At 37.4% G+C, this 19303-nt stretch overlaps 1 protein-coding gene across 3 annotated transcripts in view; it reads right to left on the reverse strand.

Moving 5' to 3' along the window:
- Diaph2 (diaphanous related formin 2) overlaps nucleotides 1-19303 on the reverse strand; it is an 870804-nt gene that overhangs the window by 775299 nt on the left and 76202 nt on the right. For all 3 annotated transcript variants that reach the window (XM_071606838.1, XM_071606839.1, XM_071606837.1), the window contains exon 4: nucleotides 3649-3753. In XM_071606838.1, coding sequence (XP_071462939.1) covers nucleotides 3649-3753 — 105 coding nt within the window. The remainder of the gene's footprint in view (nucleotides 1-3648; nucleotides 3754-19303) is intronic.

The raw sequence follows: 19303 nt of genomic DNA on the forward strand, positions 1-19303 counted from the left end.
ACAAAAGCAAAACTATAATAAATGCATACACACACGCATATACAGATGCACTACAACTTTTAAGTACTTGTTATATAAGTAAGTCTAGCAAATCTGTGAATACAGTTGGTTTCACTTCTTAAATTATTTCTGAGATTTTTTTAAATCAATGATTCTTCTCAAAGGTTCCTATGTCTTCAAAAATATAATCTCACATATTCTAAAATCTCAACTTCAAAGACTGATTTAAATTAGAAATAAACTAAATTCTTGGTATTCTAATGAAGTCACTAGCATTTGGCAAACTAATGTTAAGACTTCAGTGAATAACTTTTCCTAAGTGTCAAAATATGCTGTTAAATATATGTAAAACCCTCTATAAATCTCCAACATGTTGTGCCTGTTTCAGGATTATGAATCGGTAGGACAATTTCTGCAATATTAACAAAGCACAGTTTTCCATTTTTAAAAACATGCTCATGTTTTGAAAATAGAGTGTCTCCCAGGTTATCTGTGGCTTAATCATCCACATATACTGCTAGCCTAGGTCAGTCCATAACCACACTTCCTACAGTAATCAAAGAGTCCAACTCATGATGGGCCAATGGCACAAACCTGTAATCCCAGAGGCTCGGGAGGCTGAGGCAGGAGTTCAAAGCCAGCCTCAGTAACTTTGCAAGGCCCTAAGCAACCTAGTGAGACCCTATCTCTAAATAAGATATTTTTTTAAAGGGCTGGGGGTGTGACTCAGTGGTTGAGCACCCCTGGGTTCGGTTCCCACCAACAAAAAAAAAAAAAAAAGAGTACAACTCATAGGAGATAAATGCAGACAAGTGGTTCTTCTCTACCCACCTATTTGGAGTTCACTCATTACAGAGTTACTCAAGGTACTTTTTCCTATAACACTCATATGGTTTTTCTCTACTATGAATTAAGAAAAAAAACTAAGTCACGGTTTACATCATTACCTTGTGATTTCCTTAATATTCTCTTATTCCATGTTAATTTTAATAAAGTTAATTATACAACAAAAGAGTCTTGTTTGCTTTAGAAACAGGTTTTGACTATATTTCTGTATATTGCTTCATCTCTCTTTAATGTCCTTACCCAAGAACCCAAGGAGCATAATGGACATTTCTCACTGAGCTCACATTTTGTTCTTTTGGTTTTAGATCCCATACCAAAGGACTAATGCAGATGACTAAATGGGAAAATATACAATTTATGTTTGATTTTTAATTGCCATGTTTTACACTTGAGTCTAAAACATTTTTCTATCAGGGACTCTAGCCCTTAACTTTGCTTTAAATGAGGAAACCTTTCCCCCCATACCAGGGATAGAAACCAGAGCCTCACACATGCTAGGTAAGCACTCTACCATTGAGCTACATCCCCAGCCCTAAACAAGTAAACATTTTTAATGAGTGCATCAATATAATGCAAAAGTAAGGGTAAAAAAAGTACAAGACATACAAAGCACAACCAAAGCCTAATGAAAGACAGCAGGATGGGAAGGAAGCCTGGTTACATGTGGGAAAACAGTCATACATTCAGTAATAATTGGTGCAAATTTTATTGTCCTGATCATGAAAAGGTCAAGGGATTAGAATATTGTTTTTTACATATACACACTCACACACACACATACACATCCCTCTCACCTTTAAAAAAGAAATAACACAAATAATTTTCAGAGTTTTAATGATAGAAAACAGTACTAATTAATGTTTCCCCAAGGTGAGAAAGCTTCAAAACATACTTGTCAACAGGCTTTCTTCCATCATAATATTTGGTCCATGAAAAACAAATATAATCTTGGAAATGTTATGAATGTGCTATGCATATATGAGGTGCTCATAGTTATTCTGAATGAAACAAATAAGGACAAATACTCAGTAGTACTGGTTTTGAGGCTGGTGACTTAAACATGAAATTTTCATGTCTTTTGAGAACATTCCATTTCCATCTTCTGAAAAAAGCAGATTGAATGAGCTCATCTAATATTTAACAAATCTGCATTTTAATCTGAAAAATGAGTATATAACTTAAGGTGTGCATTTCCTTGATCACTTGAAGAGGAGACTATGAGAATAAATACAAACAACTTCTTCATACAGATCAGATACTAATCAAAAGGTCAAAGTAGAAGAGCATCATTTATATATAATTTCCATTATCGTCAGTCCCACTTACACAAACAACGACCCAAATAAGCCAGAGACACTAACAAAATCCTATCATTAAAAATATCATATGACTAGTCATATAGTATTATCTGTACTTTGCATTCAGATTTAGTTATATAGATTTACTAGCATACTTGCCTTTAGGTATTTAAAAAATAACACTAAATGTACACCCTGCATTTCCTAAAGCATTTTACTGTGAACAATAACTTGAGTGCAAAAATGAGAAGAGATTCATCAGAATTTCAAAGTAAAACCCTATGCATCACCTAATTCTATTGAAAACGACGCTCATGGCAAATTTCACTTATCACTTGAAACATATTTCTGCCCTTGGATACCAGAAGCAAATTAAAAAACATGCTGTTGCTCTGCTCTGGCAGAGCTGCAATGCGTTATGTTTAAATAGTTCAGCATTCAGATTTAGCTTGCTTAAAGTACAATATAGAATCAATACAATTGCAAAATTCAGTAATTGCTAATAGCATTAATAGCATAGCCAAATAACATTAGAATATAATTTTCCAATGAAGAAATTTAGTTGTCAACTCTTCAAGTGTAGAATGTTTTAAATGTGCATGTATACATGCATATATATGCATATACCTACAGATAAAATCACTGTATATACACACTCACACACATACACATACACATCCACTGATTTTATGATCTCTCGATATGAAAAGCTGTTTCTTTATAGACATGTAAAAGACACATTTTGCCCTTTCAAAAATACATGTTTCTACATAAAAAATTAAACCCAAAGATTTAATTTGGAAGTGCCTTAAGAGGTGAAAAAAAAACCAAAATACTCTATTAAAACAGTAAGTTTTTCCCATTGATAACAAGTCCTTTCAATAAACCTACTTTCAAGTCTTGAAACTCACACAGATTTGATTAAAGTTCCTATTAAGCACTTTCATTTATATTGAACAAAGCTGTACAATAACAATTATGAGGCAGCTTACACAGTTTGCATTATATAAATGATGAAAAAAGCCAACAACACTGCATATTAAAAAGCATTGCTAAAAATTACATGCAAGCAGACACCAGACATGTAGCTTTAAAGTCAACTTAATTAAAGATGACTATGTTGTTTCTTATATTCTCCCCCAAAATACAAAATTTTTATCTAACAATCCATACATTAAGTGAAATACCTGCAAAATGCTGTCAATTTTTAGTAATTGCACAAAGCCTCTGCCCTGAAACTCACTGAATTACTTCAAGAGCCTGCTGTCCTTTCTAAGCTTTCTTGTTTATAATAATGACAGCTTCTCATTTCCAAAGATGAACAGTTTCATTTTTAAATATATACATTTTGAAATATATAAATGTATAAAAATCAAACACAAATTGTTTCCTAAATAGTCTGAATACATTGCAGCAAGAACTTGAACATCTGAGGTTTGTTCATCTTTCAAGTAGATAATGCTTAAGCTCATTCTGTTGGTACCAGGAAAGTTTCTCTACTTACAGATTTGGCAGTAGCAGAAATATACTGGACAACCATCTCACGCTTGGTGGTAAAATCTTTGTTTCGTAAAGGAGCTTTTTTTTCTTCATTAAGGTTCATGTCCTCCTGTTAGAAAGAACATTCACTGTGAGCATTGATAAATTTCTGCCTAAGCATTTCTAAAGTGATGAATAAATATTAATGATGTCTATGTCTTAAAATATTAAGTCATTCTGTAACTAACAATTCTTTTTTCTGGATATTTCACTATTATTTTTTACCCTAAGATACCACAATAACAAATATTAACAAAATCTACTTCTTAAATAAATACTTCCTGCTATAACTAACAAAACTCTTTTTTTTCTGGATACTTCACTATTATTTTTCACTCTAGATTCCATAACCTTGCATAAATTTTACCATGCACCCAAGGTTTATATTACTACCAAGTCAATCAGTAAACAGGGAGAAAAAGGTATTTTTAAACTATTCCACAGAATAAATTGGCAGTTTAGAGCATAGATATACATTATACTGCCCTACCAAAGCTATTTGTTTAACTTGATAGCAAAAGCAAATACACACATACAAATTGCTTAGGATTATTATTATCCAAGAAAGCAAATATGACTGGCAAAGAGGGAATATGCATCCATAACATATCCCTGAAAAAAAATTCATAATAAGTTGTTGGATTTAAAAAAGAAAAAAGAGAATTATAGTTAGGGGGGGATAACAAAAATCACTAAATGGGATAAGGAGCTGAATAGACACTTCTCAGAAGAAGATATACAATCGATCAACAAATATATGAAAAATGTTAAACATCTCTAGTAATTACAGAAATGAAAATTGAAACTAAGATTTCATCTCATGCCAGTCAGAATGGCAGTTATCAAGAATACAAACAACAATAAGTACTGGTGAGGATGTGAGGGAAAAGGCACACTCATACATTGTTGGTAGGACTGCAAACTGGTGCAAGCAATCTGGAAAGCAGTATGGAGATTTCTTGGAAAATTTAGAGTGGAATCACCATTTGACCCAGCTATCCCACTCCTCAATCAAAAGACTTAAAATCAGCATACTATAGTAACGCAGCAACATCAGTGTTTACAGCAGCTCAATTCACAATAGCTAAACTGTGGAAGAAACCTAGATGCCCTTCAATAGATAAATGGATAAAGAAACTGTGGTATATATACATAATGGAGTATTAGCATTAAAAGAGAATAAAATTATGGCATCTGTAGATAAATGGATGGCGTTGGAGAATATCTTGCTAAGTGAAGTAAGCCAATCCCAAAAAAAACAAAGCCTGAATGTTCTCTCTGATAAGTGGATGCTGATCCATAAAGCAGGGAGGGCATGGGAAAAAAGGGAGGAACTTTGATGGGCAAAGGTGGGGAGAGGCAGGGAGGGGGTATGGGAGCAGAAAAGATGGTGGAATGAGATGAACAACATTACCCTACCTAGGTACATGTATGACTGCACATATGATACAATACTATGTTGTATACAACCAGAGAAATAAAAAGTTGTGCTGCAACTGTGTACAATGAATCAAAATGCATTCTGTCATATATAACTAATTAAAATAAATATTTTTTTAATAAAATTTTTAAAATGACTCATTGGACAGAAAAATATTCACTTATAAGAACACACTGAGGTTCAGTAAACTTTATGAGATTGGGAATACACCTTTATTTTGTGAATATGCACACATATAACACTTTCATTACACAAATTATTTTTCTTCATTTTGACACTTATGTTAACGCCCACAACAGAAAAAGACACCCTGGATGTGATTGCAAAACCAAGATGGAAATGATTATGCTTCAAAATGGAAAAGTGAAAAGAAAACACAGAGAATGGGCCAAAGTGTTTAGAAATTGTGTCTGCCAAGGGATGGATACTCACATAGAAAGAAACTTTTACAACTCAATGAAAAGACAAATATCTTAATTACAAATGGGCAAAGTATTTGAGCATACATTTTTCTTAAGATATGAAAATGGCCAATAAGCATACGAAAAGATGTTCAACATCATTATTTATTAGGGAAATGCAAAGGAAAACCACAATGTGATCCCCCTTCTCTCTAAAACAGCTTGAATAAAATAGATTAAAATAATAAATGTTGGAAGGAAGGGATAGGGAGGATACAGAGCTTCCTAGCATGTTCAAGGTCCTGGGTTCACTCCCCAACAAATATTAGAGAAGGGTTGTCGAGGAAACACTAACCTATTGCTGGTGGGAATGTAAAACAATGCAGCCAGCCATTTTGATAAAACAATGTGGCAATTTCTTGAGAGGTCACACATACGATTCAGATCATATACCCAAGAAAGATGAAAATATCTGTACACCAAAACTTGCACATGAATGTTTATAGCAGCATTATTACTAATAGTCAAAGAGTAGAAACAATTCAAGTGTCCATCAAGTACTGACTAAATTAACAAAATGTGGTATATCCATATAAATTTGTCATATACAATAGTATTGAGCCATAAAAATGAATAAAGTATTGTTATAAAATGGATGAGCCTTAAAATTATACTATGCAAGTAAAAGAAACCAGTCACAAAAACCACATATTGTATGATTCCATCAATAAAAAATCAAATCTACAGAATTAGAAAATAGATTATTGGTTGCCAAGGCCCAGAAAAGAGGAAAAGAAGATTAAATTATGACTGTTTATGGGTATGGTGTTTCTTTCTGGGGGGATGCAACTGTTCTAAAACAGTTTGATTGTTATGGTGATCTTTGAAATATACCAAGAAACACCAAAGTGTACACTTTAAAAGGATGAGTTTTATGTTATGTGAATTATATCTTAATTTATTTTACATTCCTAAGTTTTAATTTTGATTGATATATAATTGCACATATCCTTGGAGTACAATATCATCTTTGGATACATGTAATGATTGAATCAGGGTAGTTTGCATATCTATGATCTTAAACGTTTGTCATTTCTTTATGGTATTGGAATATCCAAAATGATCTCGAATCTTCTAGCTCTTTTGAAATATAGAAAACATTATTTTTAAACTATAGACACATTACTGTATAACAGAACACCAGGACTTAACTGACCAACCTTTCCCTATCCTATCTCCCCCTTACTGCCTCTTAGCCTCTGTTAACTACTATTCTATTCTCAAATTCTATGAGAAAATAAATTAGTGGGAATGTAAATTAGTATAGCCACTGTGGAAATTTAATTTCCTTCAGAAATTAAAACAATCATGGGGCTGGGGATATAGCTCGGCTGATAGAGTACTTGCCTCACAAGCACAAGGCCCTGGGTTCAATCCCCAGTACCACAACAACAACAAAGAAAAGAAATTAAAACAGTCGTATGATCCAGCAATCCCACTACTGGGTATATATGCAAAGGAAATGAAATCAGTGGTCAAAGAGACATCTGCACTCCCAAGTTCAATGCAGCACTCTTTACAACAAGCAAGAAACAGAAACAACTTAAGTGTCCATCAACTGATGAATACAAAAAGAAAATGTGGTGCATATAAAAAGTGAACACTATTCGGTTAAAAAAAAAGAATGAAATCCTGTCATTTGTGACAAAATGGATAAAACTGGAGATCATGACATTAAGTTAAATAAGTTTAGGCACAGAAAGATCAAGAAATACCTCACATTCTTTGTCATATATGGAGTCTAAAAAATTTTATCTTAATTTTTAAAAAATCAATATTTTATTTCTTTATTCTTTCGGTAATTCTGACAATTCTATTTTCAATAAAGTAAATTTATTGACAAAGAATAATACTAAAGCTATTTTTAGAGACTCCTATGTGATAATGTGGTGGAAAAACCAAAGAATCCATGAAAAGTAACAAAGTGTCATTTATCTATTGGATACAGATCCCCCTAATATACAAAACCCAAAATGATCTGAAATCCAAAACTTTTAGGATATCATTCTGAAACCTTTTGAATGTTAATATGACATTGAAAACATTTCAGATTTTAGAGCCTTTCATTTTTCTAATTAGGAATGCTCAACCAGTAAAGCCTATGCATATACTACAAAATGTGAAAAACTCTAAAATACTTCTGGTCCCACACACTTTGGATAAGTTATACCGTGGTTAACTTTAGTGACAGCAAACATCACCTGACCTATATTTGTACCCACTGCAGTGATTCTTATGACTATACACAGTCAATATCTATAAATTTCATGTTATATATACAAGTTCTTTTCCATACTCATCTGGATCACTGTCTCTACTCTCACCTTTTCTATCTTATACCCATATTTTTTTCATTTGTATAGCTTATTAAAAACTTACTAGAAAGCAGAAAATACATTCTGCCTCTCCCTCTCTTAGTTTCTAGCATTGTTGAATCCAAACAGAATCAGAGTAACTAGTCTGGACAGCACTTTTATAACTCCACAGATGCTCATCTATATTCTAAAACTATATCAAGGAAGATGGCGGCGAGGGGAGTGCATTGCCCCCATGTGCTGCTTCACTGTGTGGGAGTATGACAAGTCAGGACGGCTAAAGGATATCTTGTTAGGAATTTCCAGCAATAGTGGGGTGCTCCGGAACCTGGAGGAAGGATTTCCATCGCACGAGGATCGGCTACGGGGACTCAAACGCGAGAGGTTTGTCGCACGGAGGGTAACACTGCTTATTCAGCAAATTGCCCCGCAGCTAGAGTCTGCAGCGCGCGCTGGGCAACGAGGAGATAGCGACGCAGGGATACAGCGCTGCAGTTTCTGCCAGCCGTGCAAGCACCGTACTCAGGGCTGAATTCTGGGTTCGAGACGGGGGAAGGAAGCGGTCCATCTCGGTTCTCCACACCGGTCAGACCACAGAGGAGGCCAGCAGCCACCATGTTGGAAAGCTGATGTCACCATCCCTGTTTTCGACTGACCGCAGCTCATTCAGCCATAGAACAGGTAATTTCAGGCTGCAATTAGCCTGCGGCTTGCAGACAGATTGCTAGGGTTCAGTGCCTGGGTGCTTCTTAGAACCTGATCTTATCGGAGTGAACACCGAGCGCGGGGCGGCCGAGTTCCGGCTCCCGGAACCGTCCCGGAACCGCCCTGGCCCAGGGCTGCGGAGCCTGCGGAGGCTGAATCTGGGACCCTGCTCCTATCAGAGCATACACCAAGCACTAAGCAGCCGAATTCCGGCTCCCGGAACTGAGCCCGCGGGGACTGCTTCTTGGAGCCTACACTTATAGGAGCTTACACCGAGCACGGAGCGGCCGAGTTCTGGCTCCCAGAACTTCCCTGGCCCGGGGCTAGGAGCCCACGGAAACTGCTTCTCGGTCCGGGTCCTGCTGAGGGCCGGTCAGGACTCACCCGTTGCTTTGGTTGCCCGGCAAGGGGAACGAAATGCTGCCATTCGCATAGGATACCAACATGGCAGAGATCTGATGTCATCAGAAAGCGAAGGAGGAGAGAACTTCATCAATACCAGCGGCGACATAAACAGTTGGTCTCATGGTAGGGGGGGTGAGGCACAGACACCCGAGTCTCCTCAATTTGTCGTCGAGCCAGAGGGGAGGAGCCGGGCCACCGCCAGCGCCCGGAGCAGGCCCAGCGGCTCGCCAGCGTGGTGACCGCGTGACCCCAATTGGAGAGGGGGCGGAGCGGAGCCGCCACCCGCACCCGCAAGGTGGGCAGACCCGCGACACAGTGGTACATGGGCGTGGTAGGAGGGGCAGGGCAGAGCCGCCGTTCGCGCTTGCAAGGTAAACAGACCTGTGACAGCCTGGCGGGTCAGGCCCAGTGGCATGCCAGTGTGGTACACACATCACCCCAACTGGAGTAGGGGCAGAGCAGATCCTTCTCCCATGCCCGGATCAGGCCCTGCCGGTGTGGTGGTCACGTGACCCCAATTGGAGTGGGGGCGGAGCGGAACCGCCACCCGTGCCCACAGGGTGAGCAGACCTGTGACCAACCTCCAGATCAGGCCCAGTGGTCCGCAGGCGTGGTAGGAGGGGCAGGGTAGATCCGCCGCCCGCGCCTCCAAGGTAGGCAGACCTGCAACAGACCGGCGGATCAGGCCCAGGAGCCTGCCGGCGTGGTACACATACCACCCTAATTGGAGTAGGGGCAGAGCAGAGTTGCCGCCCCTGCCAGGAACAGGCCCAGCGTCCTGCAGGCGGGGTAGTCACGACACCCCAATTGGAGTAGGGGCAGAGCAGAGCCTCCACCCGTGCCCGAAGGGTGGGCAGATCTGCGACCGACCAGCGGGACAGGCCCAGTGGCCTGCCGGTACGACAGACACGTCACCCCATTTGGAGTAGGGGCAGAGTAGAGCCGCCGCCCGCGCCTGCAGGGTACGCAAACCTGCAACCGACCGGCGGATCAGGCCCGGTGGCCTGCCGGCGTGGTACACTCATCACCCCAATTGGAGTAGGGGCAGAACAGAGCCGCCACCAGCGCCCAGAACAGGCCCAGTGACCTGCCGGCGTGGTAGCCACGACACCCCAATTGGAATAAGGAGAGAGCAGAGCCGCCGCCCGCGCCTGCAGGAAAGATACGCAAGCAGTATGAAAAGACAAGGAAAGAAAGGACCACAAGCAATGCAGGTCAACGCAACTTTAGAAGAGGTAACAGCTGGAGCAGATGGAATGTCAGATAAAGAATTCAGGATATACATGCTTCACATGATCTGGAGTATCAAGGAAGACATTAAACAGCAAAATCAGACAATGAAAGATCACTTCGACAATGAATTACGCAAACAAATCCAGGAAGCAAAGGATCAACTATACAAGGATATAGAGGTTATAAAAAACAAACAAACAGAAATCCTAGAAATGCAGGAAGCAATAAACCAACTTAAAAACTCAATGGAGAATACTACCAGCAGAGTAGAACACTTAGAAGATAGAACATCAGACAATGAAGACAAAGTATTTCAACTTAAAAAGAACATAGACAGCTCAGCAAGACTGTTAAGAAACCATGAGCAGAACATCCAAGAAATATGGGATAACATTAAGAGACCAAATTTAAGAGTCATTAGGATACAGGAAGGTACAGAGCTCCAAACCAAAGGAATGAGCAGTCTATTCAATGAAATAATAAAAGAAAACTTCCCAGACTTGAAGAATGAGACAGAATCCCAAATCCTAGAAGCCTACAGGACGCCGAATGTGCAAAATCATAAGAGATCCACACCTAGACACATTATAATGAAGATGCCCAACATACAGAATAAGGAGAGAATTTTAAAAGCTACAAGAGAAAGGAAGCAGATTACATTTAGGGGTAAGCCAATCAGGATAACAGCTGATCTTCCAACACAGACTCTGAAAGCTAGAAGATCCTGGAATAACATATTTCAAACACTGAAAGAAAATGGGTTCCAACCAAGAATTGTGTATCCAGCGAAATTAAGCTTCAGGATGGAAGATGAAATTAAAACCTTCCACGATAAACAAAAGTTAAAAGAATTCGCAGCTAGAAAACCATCTCTTCAAAACATCCTCACCAAAGCATTACAGGAAGAGGAAATGGAAAATAACAATGAAAACCAACAGTGGGAGGTAGGACAGTAAAGGGGGGGAAAATAATCAAAGAGGAAAACAAACCATGTTTAGTAACAGAAATAAACAAATATGGCTGGAAGAACAACCAATATCTCAATAATAACCCTAAATGTTAATGGCTTAAACTCACCAATTAAGAGACACAGGCTAGTAGAATGGATCACAAAACAAGACCTAACAATATGCTGCCTACAGGAGACGCATTTGATAGGAAAAGACATACATAGGCTGAAGGTGAAAGGTTGGGAAAAATCATATCACTCATATGGACTTCGGAAACAAGCAGGAGTGTCCATACTCATATCAAATAAAATAGATTTCAAGCCAAAGTTAATCAAAAGGGATAAAGAGGGACACTACATACTGCTTAAGGGAACCAGACACCAACAAGACATAACAATCATAAATATTTATGCCCCAAACAATGGTGCAGCTATGTTCATCAAACAAACTCTTCTCAAGTTCAAGAGTCTAATAGACCACCATACCATAATCATGGGAGACTTCAACACACCTCTCTCGCCACTGGACAGATCTTCCAAACAAAAGTTGAATAAGGAAACTATAGAACTCAATAACACTATTAATAACCTAGACCTAATTGACATATATAGAGTATACCACCCAACATCAAGCAGTTACACTTTTTTCTCAGCAGCACATGGATCCTTCTCAAAAATAGATCATATATTATGTCACAGGGCAACTCTTAGACAATATAAAGGAGTAGAGATAATACCATGCATCTTATCTGATCATAATGGAATGAAACTGAAAATCAACGATAAAAGAAGGAAGGAAAAAGCATACATCACTTGGAGAATGAACAATAGGTTACTGAATGATCAATGGGTTATAGAAGACATCAAGGAGGAAATTAAAAAATTCTTAGACATAAATGAAAACACAGACACAACATATCAGAATCTATGGGACACACTGAAAGCAGTTCTAAGAGGAAAATTCATTGCTTGGAGTTCATTCCTTAAAAAAAGAAAAAACCAACAAATAAATCATCTCATACTTCATCTCAAAATCCTTGAAAAAGAAGAGCATAACAACAGCAAAAGAAGTAGAAGGCAAGAAATAATTAAAATCAGAGCTGAAATTAATGAAATCGAAACAAAAGAAACAATTGAAAAAATTGACAAAACTAAAAGTTGGTTCTTTGAAAAAATAAACAAAATCGACAGACCCTTAGCCATGCTAGCGAAGAGAAGAAGAGAGAGAACTCAAATTACTAGCATATGGGATGAAAAAGGCAATATCACAACAGACACTTCAGAAATACAGAAGATAATCAAAAACTATTTTGAATCCTTATACTCCAACAAATTAGAAGATAGTGAAGGCATAGATAAATTTCTTAAGTCATATGATCTGCCCAGATTGAGTCAGGAGGATATAGAAAACCTAAACAGACCAATATCAATTGAGGAAATAGAAGAAACCATAAAAAGACTACCAACTAAGAAAAGCCCAGGACCGGATGGGTATACAGCAGAATTTTACAAAACCTTTAAAGAAGAACTAATACCAATACTTTTCAAGCTACTTCAGGAAATAGAAAAGGAGGGAGAACTTCCAAATTCATTCTATGAGACCAACATCACCCTGATACCTAAACCAGACAAAGACACTTCGAAGAAAGAAAACTACAGACCAATATCTCTAATGAACCTAGATGCAAAAATCCTCAATAAAATTCTGGCGAATCGGATACAAAAACATATCAAAAAAATTGTACACCATGATCAAGTAGGATTCATCCCTGGGATGCAAGGCTGGTTCAATATACGGAAATCAATAAATGTTATTCACCACATCAATAGACTTAAAAATAAGAACCATATGATCATCTCGATAGATGCGGAAAAAGCATTCGACAAAGTACAGCATCCCTTTATGTTCAAAACTCTAGAAAAACTAGGGATAACAGGAACATACCTCAATATTGTAAAAGCAATCTATGCTAAGCCTCAGGCTAGCATCATTCTGAATGGAGAAAAACTGAAGGCATTCCCTCTAAAATCTGGAACAAGACAGGGATGCCCTCTCTCTCCACTTCTGTTCAACATAGTTCTCGAAACACTGGCCAGAGCAATTAGACAGACGAAAGAAATTAAAGGCATAAAAATAGGAAAAGAAGAACTTAAATTATCACTATTTGCAGATGATATGATTCTATACCTAGCAGACCCAAAAGGCTCTACAAAGAAACTATTAGAGCTAATAAATGAATTCAGCAAAGTGGCAGGATATAAAATCAACACGCATAAATCAAAGGCATTCCTGTATATCAGCGACAAATCCTCTGAAATGGAAATGAGGACAACCACTCCATTCACAATATCTTCAAAAAAAATAAAATACTTGGGAATCAACCTAACAAAAGAGGTAAAAGACTTATACAATGAAAACTACAGAACCCTAAAGAGAGAAATAGAAGAAGATCTTAGAAGATGGAAAAATACACCCTGTTCATGGATAGGCAGAACTAACATCATCAAAATGGCGATATTACCAAAAGTTCTCTATAGGTTTAGTGCAATGCCAATCAAAATCCCAACGGCATTTCTTGTAGAAATAGAGAAAGCAATCATGAAATTCATATGGAAAAATAAAAGACCCAGAATAGCAAAAACAATGCTAAGCAGGAAGTGTGAATCAGGCGGTATAGCGATACCAGACTTCAAACTATACTACAGAGCAATAGTAACAAAAACAGCATGGTACTGGTACCAAAACAGGCGGGTGGACCAATGGTACAGAATAGAGGACACAGAAACCAATCCACAAAACTACAACTATCTTATATTTGATAAAGGGGCTAAAAGCATGCAATGGAGGAAGGATAGCATCTTCAACAAATGGTGCTGGGAAAACTGGAAATCCATATGCAACAAAATGAAACTGAATCCCTTTCTCTCGCCATGCACAAAAGTGAATTCAAAATGGATCAAGGAGCTTGATATCAAATCAGAGACGCGCCGTCTGATAGAAGAAAAAGTTGGCTACGATCTACAGTCAGTGGGGTCGGGCTCCAAATTCCTCAATAGGACACCCATAGCACAAAAGTTAATAACTAGAATCAACAAATGGGACTTACTCAAACTAAAAAGTTTTTTCTCAGCAAAAGAAACAATAAGAGAGGTAAATAGGGAGCCTACATCCTGGGAACAAATCTTACTCCTCACACTTCAGATAGAGCCCTAATATCCAGAGTATACAAAGAACACAAAAAATTAGACAATAAGAGAACAAACAACCCAATCAACAAATGGGCCAAGGACCTGAACAGACACTTCTCAGAGGAGGACATAGAATCAATCAACAAGTACATGAAAAAATGCTCACCATCTCTAGCTGTCAGAGAAATTCAAATCAAAACCACCCTAAGATACCATCTCACTCCAGTAAGATTGGCAGCCATTAGGAAGTCAAACAACAACAAGTGCTGGCGAGGATGTGGGGAAAAGGGTACACTTGTACACTGCTGGTGGGACTGCAGATTGGTGCAGCCAATTTGGAAAGCAGTATGGAGATTTCTTGGAAAGCTGGGAATGGAGCCACCATTTGACCCAGCTATTCCCCTTCTTGGTCTATTCCCTAAAGACCTAAAAAGTGCATGCTGCAGGGACACTGCTACATCGATGTTCATAGCAGCACAGTTCACAATAGCAAGACTGTGGAACCAACCTAGATGCCCTTCAATAGACGAATGGATAAAAAAAAAAATGTGGCATTTATACACAATGGAGTATTACTCTGCATTAAAAAATGACAAAATCATAGAATTTACAGGGAAATGGATGGCATTAGAGCAGATTATGCTAAGTGAAGCTAGCCAATCCCTAAAAAACAAATGCCAAATGTCTTCTTTGATATAAGGAGAGTAACTAAGATCAGAGTAGGGACGAAGAGCAGGAGAAGAAGATTAACATTTAACAGGGATGAGAGGTGGGAGGGAAAGGGAGAGAGAAGGGAAATTGCATGGTAATGGAAGGAGACCCTCAGGGTTATACAGTGGAGGGGGTAGAGAGAGAGGAGGGGAGGGGAGGGGAGGGGAGATGTGGGGAGGGGGGAGGGTGGAGGATGGGAAAGGCAGCGGAGCACAGCAGACACTAGTATGGCAATATGTAAATCAATGGATGTGTAACTGATGTGATTCTGCATTCTGTGTATGGGGTGAAGGTGGGAGTTCATAACCCACTTCAATCAAAGTGTGGAATATGATATGTCAAGAAATTTGTAATGTTTTGAACAACCCACAATTAAAAATAAAACTATATCAACTGGCGGGGAACTCACTACCTCCTCCAGCAGCTCAGCTCATCTTAGGACAGTTAAATTTTTGCTAGCTTTTTTCCTTGGAAGACTAGACTTGAAATATGTGTAATAGAATATTAATGTGTTAAGGTGGCAAGATTGTACCTTTTCTTTCCTTCTCTACTTTTAAATTTTATAATCACTTATTTACCAGATGTATACTATGCACAAGGGACTATGTGAGGCTGGTTAAGAGAGTATAAATTTGAGAGACTGCTTTTATATTCAAATTAAAGGTTATTATTTATAAAGCAATGCCTGACACTTAGGGAAAGCTACACATATATAAGTCATGGTCTAGTGGAAACAAACATAATAGATGGACTATTTGGAAACACATAGGACAGGTGGAAAATTCAGAGAAGTCCTCACTAGGATTTGGGTCATGAAGGATAAGGAAAATCTGACTAAAGGCTATGAGACTATCTAGGAGATTCTAGTGGTCATCTTTTATTTTTTGGCTACCCAACATCATTTGAACCTGGCCTCTATATTTTAGTATATCCTCACATTATCAGTCCCACCTAACAAAAGTAGAATTTTAAAAAATTACAATTGCCAATCTCCCTTAAAAATTAGATGACAGGTATGTGGTTTAGTCTCCACCAACAAAATGCATTTATAAGAGATGCAAATCCAGAAGTGAAGTATATTAGAGGAAATGGGCCATGAATAGGTCATCCATTTGGGGGGTTTTGGTAGCAACAGAAATCATGAAATTACAGAATCGATGGCAGATTTTTTATTAAGACAGTTTGACCAAGTGGTTCCAGGGTGGCAACAGCTCCTTAATTGGACTGTGTTTCAGTTGTGTAGTTTTGGAAGTTATTCCTATGATGGTATCTAGAGCCTGTTTGTGTAACCCTCCTGTTTAATATCCCTTAATAATATCTTCTACTTAATGTAGCCAGAATGGATTTTCTTACGTTCCATATTTGGGCTAGTAAAGTGTTTCAAGTGACTAGTGATAAGGACAATAGATAAAACAAAAGGAAATTAACTCAAGAACCATATACATGTTTTTTGAAGGTGACATTTTCTCCTTCAAGCTACTAAATTCAATTTATTTTCATGTGACATGGATTAGCATCCATGACTATCTCTCAAATATTCTGTGGTTTGATAAACACAAGGAAAGAAAAGACTTCCATCTCTTTCATCTTGTTGTAGTATACCTCTTTAATTCGGCCTCGGATTTAATAATCTTATTGGCTAAGCATATCATTTTGCTCATTTATAGTGTGCTCATTTTCATCAAAATCCCTAAATTCTTTCTGCTCACATATGCTGGACTAGGTCTCTTCAGTCTCCAAATTTTCTGGTAAAATTGCAGTCTCCAATAAACGTGGTTATCATGAATCTATATCCTCCCAGTAGAATCAACTCTGGAATACTGACAAGATTAAGTTGTGTATTTGTACACTTCTCAGGCCAAAGAGGGTGGTGTGCTGCTTTTGGCAGTCTCTAAGTAAGCAGTCTCCTCTCCTTCCAGTGTCATTTCTACATCACTATGTAATTCCATTCAATTTTTAATGATGCACAATGCTGAGATCATGCCATCAGAGTAAAATTATTTTGTAGGAAAGTAGGCAAGACAATAAGGGTAATGGATTATATGCCCCAGAGGAATGTTGTCAAGATTAAGTATGATCATACATATCAAGTAATGTACTAACTAGTCTTCAAAGAATGCTAGCTATTAGTAATGTTATCACCACCCGAGCCCTAAAAACCAATCTTTAGGGATGGGTTTGTGGCTCAATGGTAAAATGCTTGACTAGCATGTATGAGGCACTGGGTTCAAATCTCAGCACCACATATAAATAAATGAAATAAAGGTCCATTGACAACTAAAAAATTTTAAAAAAAATATTTAAAAAAAAGAACCTTTATCTTACCCTTATGTGTTAATAACACTATGTTCTTCATAGTTTTCTTACAAGTACTATGTTCTTTGTTCATGATGCTTCTTGCTCTGCCTGAAATACTGTCCAATTTGCCACCTCTCTCCTTTTGTAAACCACAGCTCCCCATCAAATCCATATCTGGTTAACTATTATACTTCAAGGTTATGCTCACTAATTTTTCAGGAAGATTTCACCCCAAAATACCTCATTTGGAAATGGCTCATCCTTTTCTTTCATTTTAATTCCACTTACATTAAAACTACATGATAAATCTCTCTCTCCTCAAAACTGAGCTGAGGGCAGGAACTTATTTATCCTTTTACTCCCAGCAAAGAACAGTTCTGGGAATGTACTAAGAAATAAACAAAGATTTATTGAACCAATGCGATATTTAGGACATTTTCTTTAAATATTTTAAATTGCTTTAGAGTCATCTACATTTTTATATTTATAAATTTATTGTATAGGTTGACTGAAAATGGGTATCATTCATGTGAACAGAAGAGTCCATACTTATTTTCTCCTTCTAGAAATAAAAACATATTACTAATTAGGCAGCTGATACTTCCAAATCATTAACTCTAGCTTTATAATATAATAGCAAAACTAAATAGAGCAATACTCATAATTCAGTATTAACACTAAACAAGTTAATTGAATATGAACCTACTTCTAAACAGAGTTCTTACAGTAGTCAAAACACAAAAGCAAGCTTTTAGCTTGTTTAACATTTATTTAATGTATCTACCATACATGAGGAGTGTAGTTACTAAAAACTTGTTCTTTGAAGTCACAATAGCTGACCACTTATAATACTTCAAAGCCCCATTTGCAACTAAGAAAGTATTTTTTCCTCTATCCACATATGTTGTGATACAATTTTTCTTTATAGACAAGTTCCTTCACTTCTTCAGCAAACACTGTATTCTTTTTTATCTTCTTGGTGCTGAGGTTTGAACCCATGGCCACATACACTCCAGGCAAGTACTTTACCACTGAGTTACACCCCTAGCCACAAACAGTATCTTCTTAAAATTTTTAATAATGAACTACATAAAATGAGTCATATGAGAAAGTCAAAAGTTAAGCCAGCTGCCTATTCATTCATTTGTTTTCTAATTAATTCATTCTCATTCTTTCTCTCCTTCTCTCTCCACTACCATAATTAAGTAGGGGACAATATAATTTTTTTTTTAGTTTTCCCCTCACCTTCCAACATTATGTCTATTTTCCTTTCTTTCCCTCTGGTTTTCTATTTTGCTTTATGAGACAAATGTCAACCTTCTATGTTTTTCTCTCTCTTCCTTCCCTGTAAGACAAAAGTAACACTGGTATATCTGTTATAAATTTCACATATATTTTCTACAAATTATATATTTCTGTTCCTGCAACATGTCTTGATTTCAGCTTGAGGATGAATTTTACACTTGCTCTTCTTAAATCTGAACTCAACTTCAGCACTAAATGCTTGCCATCTTACTTTCGTTTCTTAAAATAGTAATTATTCAAGTATCCTTCAACTTCTAGGCTTGGGAAGATCTGTACCTCTAAAGACAATGAATGAATGAAGGCACCCCAGTACCTAAAATACATCCTAGCACAAACAATGATTACAACTATGTTTTATTAAGGTTCTAAATTAATGAATTTTTATAAGATTTGTTTAATTCTTTTGTAAAGGGATGTTGAATAATTATTCTAGCTTTGGTTCCATAATTATTTCTAGCTAGAAAGAACAAAACACTTCTTTTTAAAATCCCAATGAAAATATCAGGTATTTTTCTACATAATAAACTAATTGGCCAATTCTACCTGATATTAATTAACTACCTCATGTTTTCAAAAGACCCAGTTAATTTTATCTAAATAACCATTGA

This window comes from Marmota flaviventris, chromosome X (assembly GCF_047511675.1).
Source record: "Marmota flaviventris isolate mMarFla1 chromosome X, mMarFla1.hap1, whole genome shotgun sequence".
Classification (NCBI taxonomy): Eukaryota; Metazoa; Chordata; class Mammalia; order Rodentia; family Sciuridae; genus Marmota; species Marmota flaviventris.